This window comes from Rhamphochromis longiceps, linkage group LG4, assembly GCF_057381845.1.
Source record: "Rhamphochromis longiceps isolate RC_006_pf linkage group LG4, R_longiceps_female_GT1.1, whole genome shotgun sequence".
Taxonomy (NCBI): domain Eukaryota; kingdom Metazoa; phylum Chordata; class Actinopteri; order Cichliformes; family Cichlidae; genus Rhamphochromis; species Rhamphochromis longiceps.
Window position 1 is genome coordinate 27,125,423 of NC_140560.1, and position 21,142 is coordinate 27,146,564.

A 21,142-nucleotide genomic window follows, 5' to 3' on the forward strand; every position below is an offset into this window, starting at 1 on the left:
TGTTGTGAACCGGCCACTCAGAAAAACTTCTCCAACAGTGTATCTAAAAGTGTAATGCAAACGATGGTGCGACATTTGTAGTGAAAACTCAGAACTAAAGCTTAGAAACGACCAGACTCTCTCCCTCTTCTGCTACCGATTTCCTACTGTAGCTTTAAATTAAAAAATAAAAGGCAAGATGGAAAAAACTTGACTGACTCTGTCTTTGATAAATACTTGCTGAAACTATGATAATGCATATATTGAGGGTATTTTTTTTAAAGTTTTTTTTTTTTTTTTAACTAGCTACCAAATGTTTTAGGACAAGTAATTTAGCATAAAAGATATCAGGGGTTGTTTGGCATAGAAGTAGCTGGCGGAGTGTGTTGGTGAGAAGATTCAAAGAGGAAGGAAAAAAGAAAGAAAAGAGATTCAAAATAAACAGTTATTGTAGTATAAGAAAATACTTCTTTACAGTAGATACTAGATAATGAAAAAAGGTCTGCACTGCTCCTCGCCTCGTCTGCAAATGTTTGTTTGTCCGTTTGTGCAGGCCACAGAAGATAATGGTCAGTTTAGGAAAAAGAGGTGTAAGGCAAACTGTACCTTCTCTGCTGAGAAATATACATGATTTACAGTATGGAAGTAGCACCCCCCCCCCCGAAAAAAAAAAAACCCCAAAACAAAACAAAAATGTAATCTTTTCACTTACAAGAAACAAAACAGAACACATAAAGATCAGTCTTCTTCACCAACTCAGACATCTGGCAGTTCTCTCAGTGTCTCTGCAGTCTGTCTGAACGTTATCAGTGGGATGTCTTCACGCTTGTGGTTACCGTTGTACCCACAGACACACACGCACACACTGTAAAAACCAAGTGTGAAAAAGGCAGCGCTGCCATCAGGGGTCCGCTTTTTTCCTGTTACGCGATATCAGCCAGGTAATGCTAAATATCCAGGAAAACGACATCCAAAACTAAGCGACTCGTCCCCGTGTGATGTTTGTGTGTTCAGTCCACGTGGGCAAACCAAGCTGTGACCGCCCGTCCAGTGTTTGTACTCAGTCTCAACAGGGCCCGTCACATATACGTACAGTCCGTGTCCCTCTCTGCTGCATGATCTCCACATTCTTACTTTAGAGGAGGTTTACATCTTTTTTCTCCCTTTCTTTCTTTTTTCTTTCTTTTTTGCAGTTTTGTTTCAGTTGCTCTTCTTCTCAAAACAGGTTCTCCTCAAAGATAGCCATTAAGTCACTTTGGAAATTCATGTCAATAGTCGCTGCCATCTGTAGAGAGAGAAGAGAACAGCCATTATTGTTTATGTTCAAACAGTTCACTACCTTTTGTTTTACATAGCTCAAGACCCCCACAGATCCCAGAAGGGTTAAACCTAGAAAAATCATCTCACCGCTTCCCGCCTCCTTCTCTCTTGCTCTCGGAGGCGGGCCCTCTCTCTCTCTTGGTCTAACTGGTTCTGTGTGGTGAGCTGAGGCGGTGTGGGAGGTTGAGGAGGCTGCTGAATGGCGGGAGGCTGGGACTCCTGCTGCACCGACTGCTGCTGCTGCTGCTGCTGTTGCTGATGTTGTTGTTGTGACGGGGCTTGAATGTGTGGCTGCTCAAGACGTCTGCGAGGCTCATCGTGCATCCTTCTGCTTTGCTCCATGACCTCCTCTTCATCCCGACCTCTGGAAAGCAGAGCAACAGCCATCAGTCAAACGCTCAGCATGTTGCTGAAGGGGGTTCATGGCTGCATAAGCGATGTCCTCACATATACATGTGGTGCCCTGCTGGACACTTAAAGCCCACAAAAACAGGATCATCACAAAGATTACTACAAAAATGTATTTATTTTTAAAAAGAGGGTGTTAGGACCCTTATTATTTACTGGACTATTCCTAATTCATGAGCAGTTCAACATCTACAATAGATGAAAAATTAAAAGCTCGTTCAGTGGCCTCTTGCATGAAAAACATCAGACAGAAGTGGAGGGTCGACAGGCTCATGATTAATGATATTCCATGATAACCTTGTCAGATCTGATCATTTTTAAATCAATTTCCTCTGCTACTGTGCCCTTTCAGTACACTTTAATCTCTGTGGCTGGTGCAGTCACAGAATATGACCACAAGAGGGCATACGATATCTTTAAATCCAGGAATTCACACTGTGTATTAAACATCAAGCAGCTCAAACAGATATTTGCAGTCATTCAAATTCATTGAATGACTGCACATTGGTATACACAGTTAACTATAATATACTTTATATTATTCTGTCATGACTTTTTCAAGCAGATATACAATAAATACGGGACACGAATCTCCTCAATCACTGCTGCTTTTTGCCCCTTTTGTATTTGTTACTGACGATCTCACCGTAGTTTGTCTTGCTCTCTGCGTAGCCTGTCTTTTTCTGCCTGCTCAGCTTGGGCCTTCAGGGCCTTCTCCCTCTCCTCTTTCTCCCGAGCAGCACGACGGAATTGTTCAAAACTGTCACTCGAGGATTTCACTGCCGATAAGGGCGTAGACGTGGATTTTTGTGCCAAACTGGCCCACGAGCCCATATTCTTCAGTTTCACATCCTGAGGAACAGACACAGAGAGATCAAATCAAAAATTCTGGTAGGTGGAATCCTTTTGGGCTACAATCAGATGTATATAGAGGTATGAGTTACTTTTATAAACTGACTCTTGCACCCACCTGTACCTTTTTGGGGGCAGAAGGAGCCTTGGACTCCTGCTTGAACTTCTCCTTATCTTGCAAAGAGGTGGGTGGCCCACTGGGCTCAGCGGAGCGGATAACAGGTCGCGAGCCTTCCATGGACTTCACATCTGCTCAACACAAGAAGAATCAATATCCTGCACAGTTTCTTAATTCTTAATTTCATTTCGGGGGGAAAACATTAAGGAGAAGTAGTTAGGGAGCTCTTACTCTGTTGGCTGTGGCTTGGTTGACAAGGCTTGCTCTCAGGATGTTTATGATGATCTGGTCTCATTGCAGGATTAAATGACTCCCCTCTCATCACTGGTGATGGAGGAAGTTTCTCCTCTTTTAACACACCTTGGGTCCCAGGGGCCCTTTGCTGCATGGCAATCAAATTGAATCAAAGTCAGACCTTATTCGAGCCTCGAACTCTGCCTCAGTTAAAAACAGTTGCCAACCTGACAGAAATGTTCTCACCTTTTTAGGCTGCATGTTGTGAGGTGGAGACTGGTGCGACACAGGTGGATACTGGGGAAGTTGGGGAGAATTCATCATGAGAGGGGATGGGTTGTCTCTCATATGACCTGTAAACAGTAGAAAGGGAAATAAGATGTCTGCAAACATGATTCATTTGGGAAAAAAAAAAATCCAGGTAACAAAATATATTTCTGTCCTATTTCATTCGACCAACCTGTGTTATAAGGGTCAGGCTTGGTCGGGCGAGGGGAGGGCTGCTCTTGCTGCTGCTGCTGGATAATCTGTTGTGTTTTATTGGTGGGCATGGACGCTTTGTGTTGTGTTCCCTGGGACTGAGGAGGGAGTATGGGACAATGTTGGTAGTTCACTTGCTGCTGTTGTGGTTGCTGTTGTTGCTGCTGAGTATGTTGCATGTGGCGGGCCTGGTGTAAGGGCATCTGTTGGGACAGCGTCTGATGTGACGGGGCTGACTGAGCCTGGGACTGAACAGGGTGCTGGGCAGGAGCCAAGGTAGTCTGAGACGAAAGCTGAGATTGTGTCTGAACAGACTGCAGGAGTGAAGTCTGTACTGGTTGTTGCTGCTGCTGACGAGCCTGCTGGGTCTGACGCGGTTGCTGAAACTGCGGTAGGAATAACTGGTTAATTGGCGTTGTAGACACTGGCTCTTCATCATCCTCCAGCAGCATCTGGGGTGGCTGAGAAGACAACAAGCCTTGGGGTGTGAGTGTTGGGGGGGATATAGGCCGCTGGTGCAGAGGCTGAGTAGAGTGAAGAATCTGTGAGGGGAGTTGGTGCTGTTGTGGCAGTGGTGGTGGTGCTGTTGGCTGGGGCTGAGGCAGAGGCTGAGGCTGGAGCTGCTGCAGAGGTGGCTGTTGCTGCAGAGGTGGCTGCTGCTGTTGCTGCGGCTGCTGAGGTGGCGCTGGTTGCTGAGGGGGTTTGGGATGAAGAGGGGCTGCCTTGTGACTGGGCCGAGAAGGCTGCTGAGGCATGGAACTGTGTAAGGCTAAGGGTAGAAGACGCAAAACTTTATTAGCGTGAATTTGTTGGCAAAAATACAATTTTTAGTATATGTGCTCTATTAGAACATAGGTTTAATAGGAAAAAAGTGAACTAGTGGTCATTTTGTAACCTGCATTACAACTGTAGGATTCCGTAGAGGAGAAATGCAGTTGTAGCTTCAAAAGCAATAGCAACCTAGGTAGTTATCAGGACTAGAGTCATCAAACAATTGGCCTCTGCATAAAACCTTACCTGGAGATGGGAGGACGGAATGCTGGTTGAGGAAAGGATGTGTCTCAGGGGACACTGGCCCAGCAGAATGAGTGTTGAGGTGAGAAGGTGCAGGTGACGAGGATGCGTTGCCTGTGTGGTGGGACATGTGCATGATGGGCTGACCAAAAGGTGGCAGGGAGTCAAAGCTCGTCTCCAGTAACTGAGAAGACTCGAGAGGAGCAACAGAGGGCGCCATGAAGCCTGCAGGAGATGGCTGGTGGTGGTGATGGTGCTGCTGTTGCTTCATCTGACTGCTGGACTGAAGGCCTGCAGCTTGAGACTGATGTGTAGCCTGAGCGGGTAGAGTCTGAATATGAGAATGTGTCTTCCCCTTCCCCTCCTTTACAGCATGGTTCTTCTTTTTCGGCTGTTTTATCGTTCCTGGGAAAATAAACATGTACAAACATAAACATTTCATACTTTTCTCTTTTTTTGGGGGGGGGGGGGATTATGTAAATCTGAATGCTCATATCTGGAGTAACTCACCTGGCACCTCCACTTCACTGTCTGAGCTGGAGCCACTGCTGTCTGAAGAAGATCCAGTCTTTTTAGAGGTAGCCATGGGCTCCATAGTCTTATCAACTACAAAACAATGCACATGTTCATACATTTCCTGATTTCATAGTGATGGTAAATGGCAGAATTCTGAATGTTTTCTGTCAAGACTAAGTATTTTTTTTTTAAAATAGATTTGGAGTTGGTTCCGATGTTTGTTTTTACTATAATTCATACACTGGCTTACCTGAAACCCTTTTCTTCTTGCGGAGGCAGGAAGACACATATCTCTCTAGTTCACGCAGAGTGGAAGGCTTTAGCGTCTCAAAGTCAATCTCAATCTCATCAGGGTTTGAATTTTTGAGTGAGGGCTCTCTGGACTGGATAATGTGTACTACACGGCCAAGCTTGTCACCAGGAAGCTTGTTGATGTCCAGGCTTAGCTGCCTCTTCTCCTCATAGGTCATAGGTTTGCACTTTTCCCCTGTAACTGATGACAGAGTGGCTCCCAGGTCATCTTCCAGACTAGGAACAGGCTGCAAGCTGGCAGGTTTCATCGTCTCCTTTTTGCTACAGAGGCAAAACACAAAAATTTACCAATGCTGACTAAGCTCTAGTAAATCAGTCACCTTTTCGAAATGGTAAAAACAGAAAATACATACCTACAGCTAATCAGTTACAGCTGGAGACTAAAACTCTTAACATGAATAAAACTGTCCACTCAAAGTTACCTAATAAACTGGATTACAACAATCAACAATTAAGACTCATAATTTATAAGAAGATAAACTATGTAATAAATGTCATAGGATAACCAAGCCTCTTGGCATTTATTGAAAACATAACAATAAGCTGTATATAAAATGAAGAAAGGGTAATTAACAGATTGTGAAATGTCAGGCTGACTGCTTTATAAAGGTTTTGTTCAAGCTTTAGGAGACCGCTTAATACCCACCTGGGTTTCTTCTTGGGAACAATCTCTTTGTTGTTATTGTTACTGGTCTTAATCTTCTTAGACGGCTGCGAAAGAGGTGTAGCATCCTGGATCTCATCGACAGGCATGCTTCCTTTCCTTTTATGCTTATCCTTTTTCTTCTCTTTCTTTTCCTTTTCTTTTCTCTTTGGTTTGCTGGCTTGTGGTTGGGAGAGGGCAGCCAGCTGCTCGTGGACAGCCTTCAACTGCATACAGAAATTAGATCAGTTGTCAACAAAAGTTTTCAGGGTGTGGACAACAACTCAACTGAATTTTCTTAGACAACCGACCTGTTCCTGTAACTCTGCCAACCTCTGGGCTCTTTCCTCTTCAGAGTCATCAGTGGAAGACTCAGACTCAGAGGATGAGTCACTGGAGCTGTCCGAAGATGAGGCGACGTGGGCCAGAGGAGGCTGAGGCTTAACAGGGGCAGGGTGATGAAGTGCAGGAGCTGGGGCAGAAACTAAAGGCTTGCTCTCTGGTTCATCTGGCATCTTGGCAAAGCGCATTTCAAAGACATCCTACAAATGAAAAGAAGCAAGCATACTATCAAAATTGGTGTTTTACACACACATACATTAGTTGGGCAGGATACTAACATATTAATGACTTCTGCTCCCTGTTCAACTGCAGCATGTGAGACTTGATGATTTATTGCAGTGTTATTTTTTATTTGCTTTTTTTTTTTTTGCAGAGGAGCCCTGTATAAACTAGCAAATAAATCAAATAATTCCAAAACAAAAAATTAAATTCAGTAGAATGCAATCAGAGATCAGAACGGCAGCAAAACAGCCTCCCCTTATATTGGATACTTTAAGGCTAGTAAAACTCTACATAGATCAACTTTTTGCCTTGCATCTTTTTTAAAAATGTAACAATAGCATGTACGTACCTGTAGTTTGCGAGCCATGGCTACCACCTCATGGTCTGGAGGATTATATTTGTAGCAGTTGGAAAACATTAATCGCACATCAGCAGCAAACTCCTGGGGATCCCGGTATTGCCTGTTCTCCAGCTTGGCCTATTAAATACATCAAGGGTATTAATTACTTGCCATCAAAAAATGCCCCCTGTTTAGTTTCTCTGAAAATATGTGTTTTCTGCACACCTTAATGGTGCTGAGGTCCATTGGATGTTTGATGATATCATGATAATCATGTAGTCCCAGTGCATCCACATCAACTGGTTTGTAGAATGGCCAGGCATAAGCAGCATGTTTCTTGGACAGCATCTCTCTAACCAGACTGGCGCAATACCCCAGCTGGTCCTGTGGTTTGGGGCTATGACCTCCACTCGGTCCGCTTAGTCCCATCCCCAAGCCTATGTGATGCTGAGAGTCTGGAGCGTCCTTTTTAATCTTCGTAGGCCGTGCGCTCTCTCGCCTGGGTAGTGTCTTCCCAGACTTAGATTCTGCTGGCGATGACTCACTCAGCTGGTCATTTGCAGTAGGCGTTGTAGTGTCTGCTTTCCTTTTTTGGCTCTTTCTTGGCTGGATAGCAGTAAAACAAGAAAGGGAATTAAGCAGTTATTATATCTTATCTACATATGTCTGATCCAAGCATGGTCAAAGATGAGTCTTCATGCCCAAACATTCATCCATTTGTCAAGTACACTCACTTTGGTCATGGTCATGGAGGTCTGCAGCATGGGGGCAGTGCTCTGGATTGTTGCTGGGGGAAGAGAGGTCTGGGAAGGGGGAGGCACAGAAGTCATTACAGGAACTTGAGGTGGGCAGTCTGACTGACCCAGGGAGAATGGCGCTCCGAGCTGTGGTGCATGGCTGGATAACGCTGGGGGCACATGGCCTGCCAGGGCCTGCATCAAAGGCTGGGGAGGTAGTGAAGGCGGACCCTGCACTGGTCCTCGAGTTTGGAGCCCTGTTGGGAGGGCTGATAGGCCACGTGTTTGAGGAGTTGTTGACAAAGGATCCATAATGGCCCCGGGTTTCAAGTTTAGACCTGGATGTGAAAGAACAAAACGGTTGTTTTCTCATGAAAGTTTTAGATTAAAAACTCTTCTTGCATATAGAATCAGAAACAAATATCAGAGTTTTGCACACTCTCTCTGGTCTTTATAATAATGTAGACCAAAGAAATGCCTATCCATGTGCACACCGAAATGTGCAGCCACACTGAAGTCAAATAGGGGTAACATGATTACTCGGAGGAAAGAAAAATGTTGATTCATTGAGTGCCTTTTTAAAAGGTGCATTTTCTCAATCCTTTAATATAACTCAACTGAAATAAATAAATAAAGAACCCTAAATATACAATCTTAAAGAGGAAAAACTAGGAATACATGCTAACTGGTAGAAATTAATTTTAGAGACCCATACCTCCCTCTCTCCGGCCTCGGCCACGTCCCTTTCCTGTCATGACAACAATCTCAGTTTCTTCCTGTGGCATTTCTGAGACTTTCTGGAGGAAAACCTTCTCTAGAGCCTCAGCCATTAACACTATATCATCGCCAGGCTGCAAAGGGAGAAAAACAGTCTTAGTTCAAGTGGAACAACTTCAGAATTATTGCAACGTTATATTGATAAGGCTCTGTTGTACAACTATGTACCTTGTTGTATATGTAGCAATTGGTAAACATCGTGTTGAAGTCTTGGATACATTCTTGGGCATTCCAGTAGTAACTGTTCTCAAGCCTTTTCTTGATTGTTCCCATGTCCATAGGGGTTTTGATTATTGTGTAGTAGTCCTGAAATGGTTACAAATAAGTTGGTCAGAAAAAACTCAAGTGGAAACTCTTCAATGCAATCTGGTTCTTTACTAAAGTGAACCCCTTAACACCTCCTGTATTATATTTGGCACTTTTATATCATCATTGTCAGCCCCATCACGAAAAACCAAAATAAATTGCACAAACAAAAATTTTTTATTTAACTAATTTTAAAAAATGTCAGAAGGTTCAATAAATGTTCAATTTCTGGCAAACATTTCATTATTGTGGCTTGAGAGATGACTGATAATTAATGATAATAATAATAATAATAATAATGGATTGGATTTTATATAGCGAGATGCATATCATTAAACATGATTACTCAGGGCTTGGAAAAAATGTGGATTCATTAAACTTAAAAAAAGAAATGGCTTTTCAATTGGATGATAAATGTAATTAGATTGAAAAACAAAATAAATAAATCAACATAAATGAGTCTGCCACAGTTTTCTGGGGACTAAATTTAGATCTTTATAGAGGTGCAAAAGGAGAGTGGTGTGCTGAAAGGCAAAGCAAAAGAATAGCATACAACACAGTAACTGTTTAATCCCAGTTATCTTGCTCTGATTGTTTTGTGGAAGCCAAAATTGTAAATTAAATTTAAATTCCATTAACTACAGATTATAACAGCTGAGGATGATATAATGTGCGTGTGTCTAATATGACTTCATACTGTGCAATGACAAATGCAACAATCTAAATGATAAAATAGAAAAAAAGAGCCCTGCTATTCTCAATCTTGCATATACATGCAGAGAACAGCTCTAGTCAGTTTGCCTGCATTTATAAATCATAAAAAAGTACAAATAAGTAAATACAGGACATTAGATTGTGTAGAAGCTGGGCTGATCTATGAGACATCTACTCAGTCCATGAAATCTTGGAGAAATCAAGCATTTTATGTTAAAACAAAGCTTACAGGCAGGTTGAGTTTCAATGCATCCACTGGTGCATGAAAAGGCCAGGCAAACTGGTGCTTCCACAGGGTTTTCACAACCACTTTCAGCAGGTACTGTAGCTGATTGGTCTGGCGCTTTGGCCTGTTGGGATTGATGTATTCTGGGGGTGGGGGGTTACACTGTTGCTGAACCTGCCCCTGGCTGCTGCTGCTGCCCGACATCTGCGCTGTGTCCAGGCCGTCACCCATTCTGATAAGGCAGGACCTGGGCTCGGGCCCTGGAGCTGAAGCAGGGGCAGGGGTAGAGGTAGTGGTGTTGGCAGGACACCAGTTTAATCTTGGCCCCGGCACAGACTCCACTGACAGAGCACTGCTGATCCCATTGCACTCCTCACTGGACTCTCTAAAAACAGAAGAGTAATTAGCAAAACTATAAACAAAGTCTTTGCTAAACTAATGATTTTTGTTACACAGCCAATAACATTTTACATTTCAACGCAAAGTTTAGTTAGACCCCTTATACCATGTTTACAATCAAATAAATAAAATAGCTGCAAGGCTAGTGGTATACCGGCCATTTAATCACAACACAATGAGTTAGTTTCTTCTATCAGTTGAAAAAATGTCCACTTTGTCAGCTCTGATTGTGAGTAGAGGATGAAACATGCACTGTAATGTTTACACAGTCATATTAAAAATAAGACAAAGTTCCCAGTGATGATTTCATTCAGAAAATCTGGCCTTGAACCAGAACACACTGTTGGCGGGGTGAATTTTTTAAAGATCCTTCATAACTGAATATGTTAAATACTTTATCTACTTTGGTATAATAGGGAAGAATTAGTATTAACTGTAATTAAATGCTATGACAGACTTGGTAACATGGAAAAAAGCAAAAGTAGTAACTGGTGTTGCAGATGTACATTAAACTGAAGCTCTCCCTGGCTTCCAGTCTTTGTTATATAGATACTTTTGGCTAGTTTAAATGTACAAATGATTACAGAATTATAAAAGCCTTCAAAGTAAGACTACACAATCCTCATATTTAAATAGACTGTGAAACGCGCAGTTCAACCCTGAAATGCAGAAGGTTTGCCTTCAAAGTATTGCAACAATGTTTCAAAACGTCTAACTTTTACTTTAATTTCTGGTTCGTGTCACAATTTTTCACAAGTTGTGCTACCACTCAGCAAGCAGTTAGCAAGTATTTACAGACAAAAATTAATAACAACAGCCAACTGTGGAAGTCTTCTGGCTACCAAAGCAATTATTCAGTTTTCTTTGCATTCTTTGCAACCCAGCAACAATTAGAAAACTCCAAGAAGCATTGCCAGCAATGCATGTTTTTCCTTAGCAAAGAGTGGTTGTATCGTGTCCAATATGGCAGACATTCTTAAGCCATCTTCTAATGTTGTCAGGATATATAAATCTCATATGAACTAACGTGGTTAAAAAGTAATAAACAAATGTTAGAAGTACCCTTCCTTTAACTTAATGGTATCATCTTAATAAGCTACACCATATGATTGTTACAAATGCATATACAGTTTAATATGGATTTGCACCCTTCCTTATCCCGTACCACCATCAGAATCAGAATACTTTATTGATCCCTGGGGGAAATTATTTAAAAATACAAGTCACCATCCACACATGGTGAGGGGACGGGTTGTGACTAGAGTTTTGTCCAATGTGAGAGTTACTGTGATATTATACTCTGATCTAGGGGTACTGTTCACAGTAATACCGGAATAATGTTAGGCAATGATAAGAAAATGAAATATCGCGATAGAATATGGGTAAACGCGCATGTGCAGTGCCTTTGTTTTAATACGCGCATGGTGGAAAAAGCATGGCGGCAACGGAGAATGAGAAGGGCGAAAGCGGATTGTTGAATGAAACAGATGAACCAAAAATGGTGCAACTTCAGTGGTATGGAACTGGTTTGGCTTTCGTCCATCAGATACACACCAAAGCACATTTTTTGGTAGAGCATGCAAGCAGGCCGTTTTTATTACCAAACTGTTTTTATGTGGTACATGCTGCTCAAAAATCTGTCAAAAAATGTTTTAGTACGACTTTGCTAAGCTACGAAGCCGCACCGCTTGATGGATTGTTGGAGCATTATGGCTACCGTAGTCAGGAACCTCGCGGAGTGATACGTACTGTGCTTCAACATAATATTACCGTATTGTGTGTGGATAACCTCTTTTTAAATTTTGTGGATATCCTGAGCATAACCAGGTATAATATGTCGGCCAGTTTCCACTGGAAATGCCTTTTGGTTAAACTGTCAGCAAGAAATTTGCATTTGCACTGTTAAATTTGTATATAGCTTTAATGCACATAAAAAACAGCTGCTTGTTTAAGTGAAAATACATTGATGGGGGGTTTTTTGCACTAATAAAGTTGCGGAGTTGTAAAGTATTTTGTCTTGCGTCAATTATATCGTCAGTGATATCGTTATTGCAAATTTTCAAATGTATATCGTGATAAATATTTTTGGCCATATTGCCCTGCCCTACTCTGAACTACCCAGACACAGAAAATTGCACCTTTTTAACCTGGCACAGTTCTTGCCTTTTCTTTTGCTCTATTATTTTCTCACTTTTCTTTGTATCTATTTTTGAGGTAGATAAGTAAATTGTCCCTGACTATATGTAACCATGGCAGCAACAGACGTAATGTAAAATACACCTAGATCTGCAAATCATTGACTAATCTACTGGGGATTTTGTCAGCATAAGAATTGACCACATGATTTAATTTCCTTTATGGTTTCAAACTGTTAGTTCAGTGAGTATTATGACATAGTTCCACCAACTCACAAATTTTCCTCTCAACCGAAAGAAGAAACACTACTCAAATGAAAACCAAAAACGAACTGTCTGAATTTTACCATAACAGTTTCTCTATCTGTTAATAGAAATGTTATTTCCAAAAAGATATCACAATCAGATGCATTAACTCATGATTGATCATAGAAAGTGTATATTATGGCGTACTATATAAAATAAGAACCGTCTACTGATGTGAATTCAATAAAAATCATAAACTGTTTCAGTTTTGTTTTTGTGTGTGTGTGTTGTTGTTGTTGTTGTAGTAGATCTTTTGTTCCCACTCTGTCTCAAGACCTGGGAGTGCTTTTGGATGTGAGTGGGCAGGGGGTGGAGAGTAGAGGAGAATTAGCGTCATCTGGCAGCCGAGGGACTGTGTGTTCCACCGCACGCTCAGTCCTACATAATGTACTCTCTCCCAGGCAGTCAGGGACATTACATTCAAATTACACACAAAGGCTGTTAAGACAACAGTCCAACTAAAAACCAATCTAGACTAACAGAGTAAAAATACAACAGCAGCAGTATTCTGGGGGAAAAATACTGATCATCAGATTGTGTATTCAAGCTTTCCAGTCTGATACTCTGAAATCCGCCTTCAAAGATAAACACATGCACACACACAACTATATGGATCTGTGACTAATCTCATTCTTGGTGAGTCACTTTCTGAGAAGGAGGAAGCAGTTTGCACACCACATGATCACTGTGTTGCCCCCCCCCCCCGAGGCACTAAAGCACAGTGGAGAATCTGAATAACTGCCAATATGTTGAATGACCACAACCAATAACACATAAAAAAGAAGCAGTACTGGTCCAGGTGATATGGTACATTTGTAGCTGGAGGCAAAAGTACCATACCCTGTGAATAAGACCAAATAAAAACAAATTTAAAATAAACAAAGCCACAGAACTTGTCTAGACTCAGCACACCGATGTGCAAATCAAGCCAAGCAGGGATTAATTTACTAAACACTAAAATACAATTTGTTTGTCAAATGATCAAAAATAATATGAAAGGTTGTGGTAGACAATACACGATAAAACATTATATCACAATATTCAAGGTCATCTCCAAAAATGACACCTGTGATGATGCAGATACAACTTGTGCACCGCACAACTTGCAGAACACATTTTTGTGTTCTGCTTTAGTGATTGTTGGACAAATCATCCTTTTTGTGCATGATTTCAGTCTACTGACTATCAGATGCCATTCCTGACTAATGATGGAAACCAGAACGAAAATCAAACTTATTGTCATGGATATTTTGTACACCAAAAGCACATGCAAGCTTTTTTTCTGCACTTTCTACACTGTGCTCAGAGAAAATAATGTTGCAATGATGCTGAAAACCTTTGGAGACCTCTCTCGCCTCTCTTCCCCCAAGAAAATTATATGTAAAAGTTTGCAGTTATTACAGCATTATAAATACTGGCATAGTTGTAAAGACTATTATGTTGCTTTTTTCAGAATCAGTATTATCTTCAGCTACAGTACACTTTTATGTTTGCATCAGCCTTCATACAATCTCAATCAAAAGTTTAAGACCACTTGAAAAATTGCAAAAAAAAAAAAAAAAAAAAAAAAAATCATACTTGATGCAAGAGTTTCCATGAGATGAGTGGGAATATTTCTCTAAGTGGTGAAGATGGCCGCACAAAAGGCATCTACTGTCTGGAACTGTTGTTCATTTTTGTAAACTTCCCCTGTCATCCATACCCGAAGGTTCTCAATTAGATTTAGATCAGGGGAACATGCAGAGTGGTCCAAAAGACTGATTTTATTCTCCTTGAAAAAGTCCCTTGTCCTGCAGGCACTGTGTACTGTAGCACTGTTAAAAAAACCCAGGTGTTATCATACAGACGAGGGCCCTCAGTCATGAGAGATGCTCTCTACATCATTTAGAAATAACCAGCAGCTGTTTGACGGCCCTGCACCACCTGAAGTGCCGTTGTTCCACTGAAGGAAAAAGCACCCCAGACCATGGCGCCCCCTGAAGTGTAGGGCGTAGAAAACATCTCAGGTGGAATCTGCTTTTCATGCCAGTAACGTTAGAAATCATCAGGACCATTCAAACGGTCAGTTCTGTGGCGTTCAAGAAGACACGGCCTTTGAAGATATTTTTTGTTTTTGAAGCCCTTCAGTTTCAGGTGCCGTCTGATGGTTATGGGGCTGCAGTCTTTACGGACAGCCAATTAGATCCTCTGGCTCAGTGCTGGCAAAATTTTGGGGGGTCTTCCACTTGACGTTTTTGTTCCATAACCCTTAGGGTCATTTAAGAAATTCCAGTAGACTGTGTTACTGCATCCCAGCTCAGCAGTAATGGCACATTGCGGGAGACCTGGTTTATATAGCTCAAAAACCCGACCACGTTCGAAAAGGGAACATTTTTTTGCTTTTGCCATCAGAACGTCATGACAGTGTGACTACATGACACAAAATGACAATGAAGCCTCATTTTTGCACAGATTTGGCCTTTTAAAAGGCATGTGGTCTTAAACTTTTGATCAGCTGTAAAACAGCCTCTCTCAATGTTGTTTTTAATAAATTGCATGCTCAGAAAAATGTTTTGTCTCACTCCCATTTCTTAATGTTGCATGTTGAAACTCTGCTTGGAACCTTGTTAAGATCCAATCAAGCAAAATATGAATGTTTGCCATTTTTCAAGTGGACTTAAACATTTGACTGTATATGTCTAACTGACCTCCCTATCAGGGCTGAACATAAGCTATGATCACATGAACTCCACTCAATCTGAATTCGCTAGATGATCACTTGTTCTGTTGTCACGTTAAATCAGAACGATCTGACATCACACAGGTCAGAAGACAGTAAGCAGGTTAACAAAGGTTAATGCCCAATTTGACTGCATCCAGCATTTGCATGCATTCCTGTGAAATAGTGTCTTTGAAACCTAAAGGCTGCAGTGAAATTGGCTGAAATGTTTTGCCATCTTCATTTGCAGAACCATCTAGCTCAACAACATAAATGAAACACCATTTTAAAACATTGGCTGTAGTCTTAAATTTTTCTCAACAACACCTGGGAAAGTTTAAATCAGAATCAGAATACTTTATTAATCCCGAAGGAAATTAGTGCTGTCTACGACTATTTTTCTTTCCCTGTCTGGCTTTAAAAAACACAACAGTATCACTAGATGTGTAGAAAATCGCAAACATTAAAAGAAATATTTAAATCCGAAGACTGAAGATGCCTGGCAGACTAAATGTCACAGGAAAACAATTAGCCTAGTAAAACCAGAATAACAACATGTGGGTAAGTTATCTGGACATCAGAAAGATCATCTTAGATATCCTGTTCTGACTGTCATCATGACACATTTACAATCACTACTGTAAACAGGTGGGTGTTATGTATTTGACAATTTGCCAAAATATCTTCTCCTCTACATGCTAATAAATGAACATTAGTCTTATATTGTCTCATGACCTTTTTTGGATACTGTCAAGAACAATCAGTACAAATGTGTCTACTGAGAACAATATCATTCATGTTTATGTCAAACAGGTAAGTATGTTGATTTCTAGTTATTGCATTTTTTCCAGGCCTGAGCTTTTTGTCTACATCCTTACTTATTACTACAAGCGCATTATAATACAATGTTTCCAGGAGATGTTCTGAAAGCATAAATGTCATGTAGATCTCTTCACTCAAACATTGCAGAGAGCAACAAGCCTCATCTCTAGTGTTTTTAAAAGCTCCTTCATTTCACCTTTCTTGGCATCTCCAATTCACCTATATTGGTCAATTTACCTAATATTGAGCATTTTGTTACTTAATAACCGTGCAGTGATTTGGTTTTTGGCCTGCTGATCATTTGCACTAACAGAAACACAACATGGACAAGGTTTGCGGTCTTTGCAATTTAGAACACCATAAATGCTGTTGACAAAATACTTAGGAAGGAAACCTGTTAAACCTGTTCTGTCTGGTTCCCTTCATGTTTTAGGAAGTAACCAGTAAAAGTGAACCGAGTAAAATGAAACTTTGGTTTAATACATGTAAAAAAAAAAACTTTTCCAACTACATAACCGTCTTTAAAACATAAACAACATTAAACAGTTAAATAGTGTTTCCCATAGATTTATATTCAATTTATGGAGGTGAGTATTTGCATATGTGACCAGTGCAAACGGAGGTGCAGTCGCTCTCTTAAGTGAATTATCACTTCCGTTTACAAGTTTCTACGCCAAAAATAGGTGTAAAGTTATTCGTGAAAACTATGTAACTGAACAACATTACAGGCTATATATTCAGTGAGCCCCATCCTGTAGGTGAACTCCAGCTCCACAGTCTTGGACTGTAGTAGTGGTCATTCTGCTCTGCAGCCTCAGTGAGTTTGGTGTTGCAGCACTTGAATCAGTTTTCTACCTGTTACAGGTCCTTGTTAGACTGGGGTCTAGCTCATAACAGATCTCAAGAGCTGAACATGAACTGTAGTCCATGACAATTGAGTTGGAATCAGTCTAACTACAGGATGAGACTGCCACAACAGTGTCAAGCAAACCTGCCACTAGGATAAGAGGAAAGTGCTGAGAGTACCTGGTTATCAGCAACTTAACATTTAAAATATGAGCAAAGGAGATTCTCTACTAGTAAACTGATGAGTTGAGTGACTGTTCAATGTATTTGCAGAGTAAATATTTATTTAAAAATATGCTACATCAATTTCCCCCCATCCTTACTGTATATAAAGCCAATGACAGCACTCGCACAATATCTTCATGATGAGTGCCAAGTTTATCATATAAAAATGTAAATAAATACATCACTTTTATCAGTGACTATTTTTTATTGATATCTCTGTGCAGAGGGATTCCACTATTTCACACAATTATTTGCGAAAGTTGTGGATCAGTCAGTTATGCTTTTCACATGCTGTGATGACACTTTTGTGTTATGCTGTAGACTGGCCAGAGGACACCATGACTTGAGGAACCCTCCGATCAGTACTCTCATTTGTATACATAAACATTCTAGCTTGAAAGTGGGTGACTAGAGTGCAGCATTTGAGGCTGATTCACAAATTTTTAGACTGACTGCGGCTTAAAGGGAACATTAGCCAATTCTCCATTAGTCTTCTCAAGGTTTCAGGGTTTTCCATTAGGTCATGGAACCTGGTTAGCGGGGTTCCAAGCGATCCAAAATGAAGTGACTGAAGATGTCAAATGCCACCGATTGGCTGGTCAGTGGTGTCACTCCATGAGTCATGAGAGTGTCTCGTTCACAAAAAGCAAAACCGCCATTTTTGAAACCTGGCAATGAGGGAAATGGCTCCAAAAAACAGCGCCATGGTCCCAGAGTCTGACGAAAAGCCACAGACAGAGCGGTAGGTATACAGCTGCCTCGACATCCACCTTTTTTGTAGCATTCGTATCAGATATTAGAAAGTCACAAGTTGATCAGCAGCATTTATATGATTGACGATTATACACATTAGGTGGTATTCAATTGGGATGGAAAACCAGTCGATCCAAGTAGGTAAATGGAAAAGGGGCTATTGTGCGCAGGTGTACATATGCCTTGTTTTTGTGAGTGCCTTTTCCAGCAATTTCTTTTTGCCCTCACATGTTTTAATTTGGATGCTGCGCACTTCAAATAAATTACATGCAAGACAAAGTTGCTTGCTCAGATTTTCTTAATATTAAACTGCACAAATATTAGCAAGCACCAATTCACATTCAGTTTGTCTCTAAGAGAAACTTATATAACAAGTTTGAATGACCTGCTGTGATAATTTAACAGTAATATTTGCATCTAAGATCAAGGTTCCAAAAGTCCCCAACACAGGTCAAGAGGCTTGCTTCCTGTGGCTGCATGGTTTAGGCCTGGAATAATAGTTGACTTTTGACCTGGACCACAGACTGCTGTGGAATTTTTTTTTTCTTGAGAGGAAGTGGTTCTGGTTACTGGGGTGGGGGTTACAAATCTCAAGTGAGGATATCTAGTCCTACATATAGCATCACCGACTGTCCTACATAGAAGCAAAACACAATATAGCAAGACATCAGTGCTCCCTGTAAAAGTAAGCTATTAATCATTCATGTATAAGGTTAAGGGGGGGGGGGGGGCCTGCCCCAGGAGTTCGAATGATGGCTTATGTTGTCTGAAAGCATGAAAATAAATAATTAATTGAACCACACTGACAAAGCCAACAGCACAATTTCCCTGCTTACACACCAGCCTTTTCAGCTCCTCTTCAGGGAGGAGCTCCACCCTAATGCTACTGTCTTGACAGTCAATTTTCAAGTTTGTACTGATTCCACCTATGTTTTTATTTCTCGGGTCGTTAACACTCTTGTTGCATATGTCCTTTTATTCCCCCTCTCCTTTCGACTGGTAAGACAAGAAATGTAAGTGTACTTTTGTTTTTGAAACTCAACATGGGTTTAGTCAGTTTCAATTTTAGCCCTTTCCACTAGTGCTTGCTTGGCTTGCCTTGAGTTGACTCAGTTTTTAGGGTTTTTCATTAGGTAGTAGTACTTGATACCTGGCCGGGGTTCCAAGCGCTCTGAGACAAAATGTGACATCAGCCTGAATGCCACCAACTGGCCAGTTAGTGGCGTCACTGATGAGTCATTAGAGCGACCCCTTCACAAAAATCAAAACTGATAAGTTTTTAAACCTGGCAATGAGGGAAATGGCTCCAAAAAACAGCGCCATGGTCCCAGAGTCTGACGAAAAGCCACAGACAGAGCGGTAGGTATACAGCTGCCTCGACATCCACCTTTTTTGTAGCATTCGTATCAGATATTAGAAAGTCACAAGTTGATCAGCAGCATTTATATGATTGACGATTATACACATTAGGTGGTATTCAATTGGGATGGAAAACCAGTCGATCCAAGTAGGTAAATGGAAAAGGGGCTATTGTGCGCAGGTGTACATATGCCTTGTTTTTGTGAGTGCCTTTTCCAGCAATTTCTTTTTGCCCTCACATGTTTTAATTTGGATGCTGCGCACTTCAAATAAATTACATGCAAGACAAAGTTGCTTGCTCAGATTTTCTTAATATTAAACTGCACAAATATTAGCAAGCACCAATTCACATTCAGTTTGTCTCTAAGAGAAACTTATATAACAAGTTTGAATGACCTGCTGTGATAATTTAACAGTAATATTTGCATCTAAGATCAAGGTTCCAAAAGTCCCCAACACAGGTCAAGAGGCTTGCTTCCTGTGGCTGCATGGTTTAGGCCTGGAATAATAGTTGACTTTTGACCTGGACCACAGACTGCTGTGGAATTTTTTTTTTCTTGAGAGGAAGTGGTTCTGGTTACTGGGGTGGGGGTTACAAATCTCAAGTGAGGATATCTAGTCCTACATATAGCATCACCGACTGTCCTACATAGAAGCAAAACACAATATAGCAAGACATCAGTGCTCCCTGTAAAAGTAAGCTATTAATCATTCATGTATAAGGTTAAGGGGGGGGGGGGGGGGGGGGGCTGCCCCAGGAGTTCGAATGATGGCTTATGTTGTCTGAAAGCATGAAAATAAATAATTAATTGAACCACACTGACAAAGCCAACAGCACAATTTCCCTGCTTACACACCAGCCTTTTCAGCTCCTCTTCAGGGAGGAGCTCCACCCTAATGCTACTGTCTTGACAGTCAAATTTCAAGTTTGTACTGATTCCACCTATGTTTTTATTTCTCGGGTCGTTAACACTCTTGTTGCATATGTCCTTTTATTCCCCCTCTCCTTTCGACTGGTAAGACAAGAAATGTAAGTGTACTTTTGTTTTTGAAACTCAACTGGACTGGACTCATAACTCAGACGCCCTCTACAGGAAAGGGCAGAGCAGGCTGTACCTGCTGCGGAGACTCAGGTCGTTTGGGGTGGAGGGCCCACTCCTGAAGACCTTCTATGACTCTGTGGTGGCTTCTGCTATCTTTTATGGTGTGGTCTGCTGGGGCGGCAGCATCTCTGCTGGGGACAGGAAGAGACTGAACAGGGTGATCCGAAGGGCCAGCTCTGTTCTAGGATGCCCTCTGGACCCAGTGGAGGTGGTGAGTGACAGGAGAATGGCGGCTAAGCTGTCATCCCTGTTGGACAACGTCTTCCACCCCATGCAGCAGACTGTGACAGCACTGAGCAGCTCCTTCAGTGGGAGACTGCGGCACCCACGGTGTGGGACGGAGAGATTTCGCAGGTCTTTCCTCCCCACTGCTGTCAGACTCCACAACAAAGACTTTAACTGAACAAACACACACATCCACACATGTGCAATAACACTAAGTGCAATAATCTTTTCTGGCATCGTTGTATTTTTACTCAGTTGTATATAGCATTCGTATTCTATTTTTATCTTATTGTATATTTTTATTCTATTTTATTCTACTGTATATAGTATATTATTTTATTCTATTCTGTACAGTTGTGTACTGTATTTATTCTTATTGTATTCTAATTTTTGCGTCATAACTTTTGCACTGTCCACTTCCTGCTGTGACAAAACAAATTTCCCACGTGTGGGACTAATAAAGGTTATCTTATCTTATCTTATCTTAACATGGGTTTAGTCAGTTTCAATTTTAGCCCTTTCCACTAGTGCTTGCTTGGCTTGCCTTGAGTTGACTCAGTTTTTAGGGTTTTTCATTAGGTAGTAGTACTTGATACCTGGCCGGGGTTCCAAGCGCTCTGAGACAAAATGTGACATCAGCCTGAATGCCACCAACTGGCCAGTTAGTGGCGTCACTGATGAGTCATTAGAGCGACCCCTTCACAAAAATCAAAACTGATAAGTTTTTAAAC

The 21,142-nt window shown here is 41.2% G+C and overlaps 1 protein-coding gene across 3 annotated transcripts in view; it reads right to left on the reverse strand.

Annotated features, from left to right (window-relative positions):
* The window catches only part of brd4 (bromodomain containing 4), a 38,668-nt gene continuing 17,526 nt past the window's right edge, over positions 1–21,142 (reverse strand). For 2 of the 3 annotated variants that reach the window (XM_085404214.1, XM_085404212.1), the window contains exons 2-19: positions 9,544–9,925; positions 8,463–8,600; positions 8,233–8,368; positions 7,515–7,855; positions 7,006–7,386; positions 6,790–6,918; positions 6,188–6,418; positions 5,880–6,103; positions 5,172–5,494; positions 4,916–5,011; positions 4,409–4,810; positions 3,372–4,160; positions 3,158–3,264; positions 2,909–3,059; positions 2,678–2,808; positions 2,354–2,559; positions 1,387–1,663; positions 1–1,264 (exon numbers count right to left, since the gene is read on the reverse strand). In XM_085404214.1, coding sequence (XP_085260340.1) covers positions 1,196–1,264; positions 1,387–1,663; positions 2,354–2,559; positions 2,678–2,808; positions 2,909–3,059; positions 3,158–3,264; positions 3,372–4,160; positions 4,409–4,810; positions 4,916–5,011; positions 5,172–5,494; positions 5,880–6,103; positions 6,188–6,418; positions 6,790–6,918; positions 7,006–7,386; positions 7,515–7,855; positions 8,233–8,368; positions 8,463–8,600; positions 9,544–9,771 — 4,359 coding nt within the window. In that variant the 5' untranslated portion in view covers positions 9,772–9,925 and the 3' untranslated portion in view covers positions 1–1,195. The remainder of the gene's footprint in view (positions 1,265–1,386; positions 1,664–2,353; positions 2,560–2,677; positions 2,809–2,908; positions 3,060–3,157; positions 3,265–3,371; positions 4,161–4,408; positions 4,811–4,915; positions 5,012–5,171; positions 5,495–5,879; positions 6,104–6,187; positions 6,419–6,789; positions 6,919–7,005; positions 7,387–7,514; positions 7,856–8,232; positions 8,369–8,462; positions 8,601–9,543; positions 9,926–21,142) is intronic. The other variant, XM_085404213.1, reaches the window with a different exon arrangement.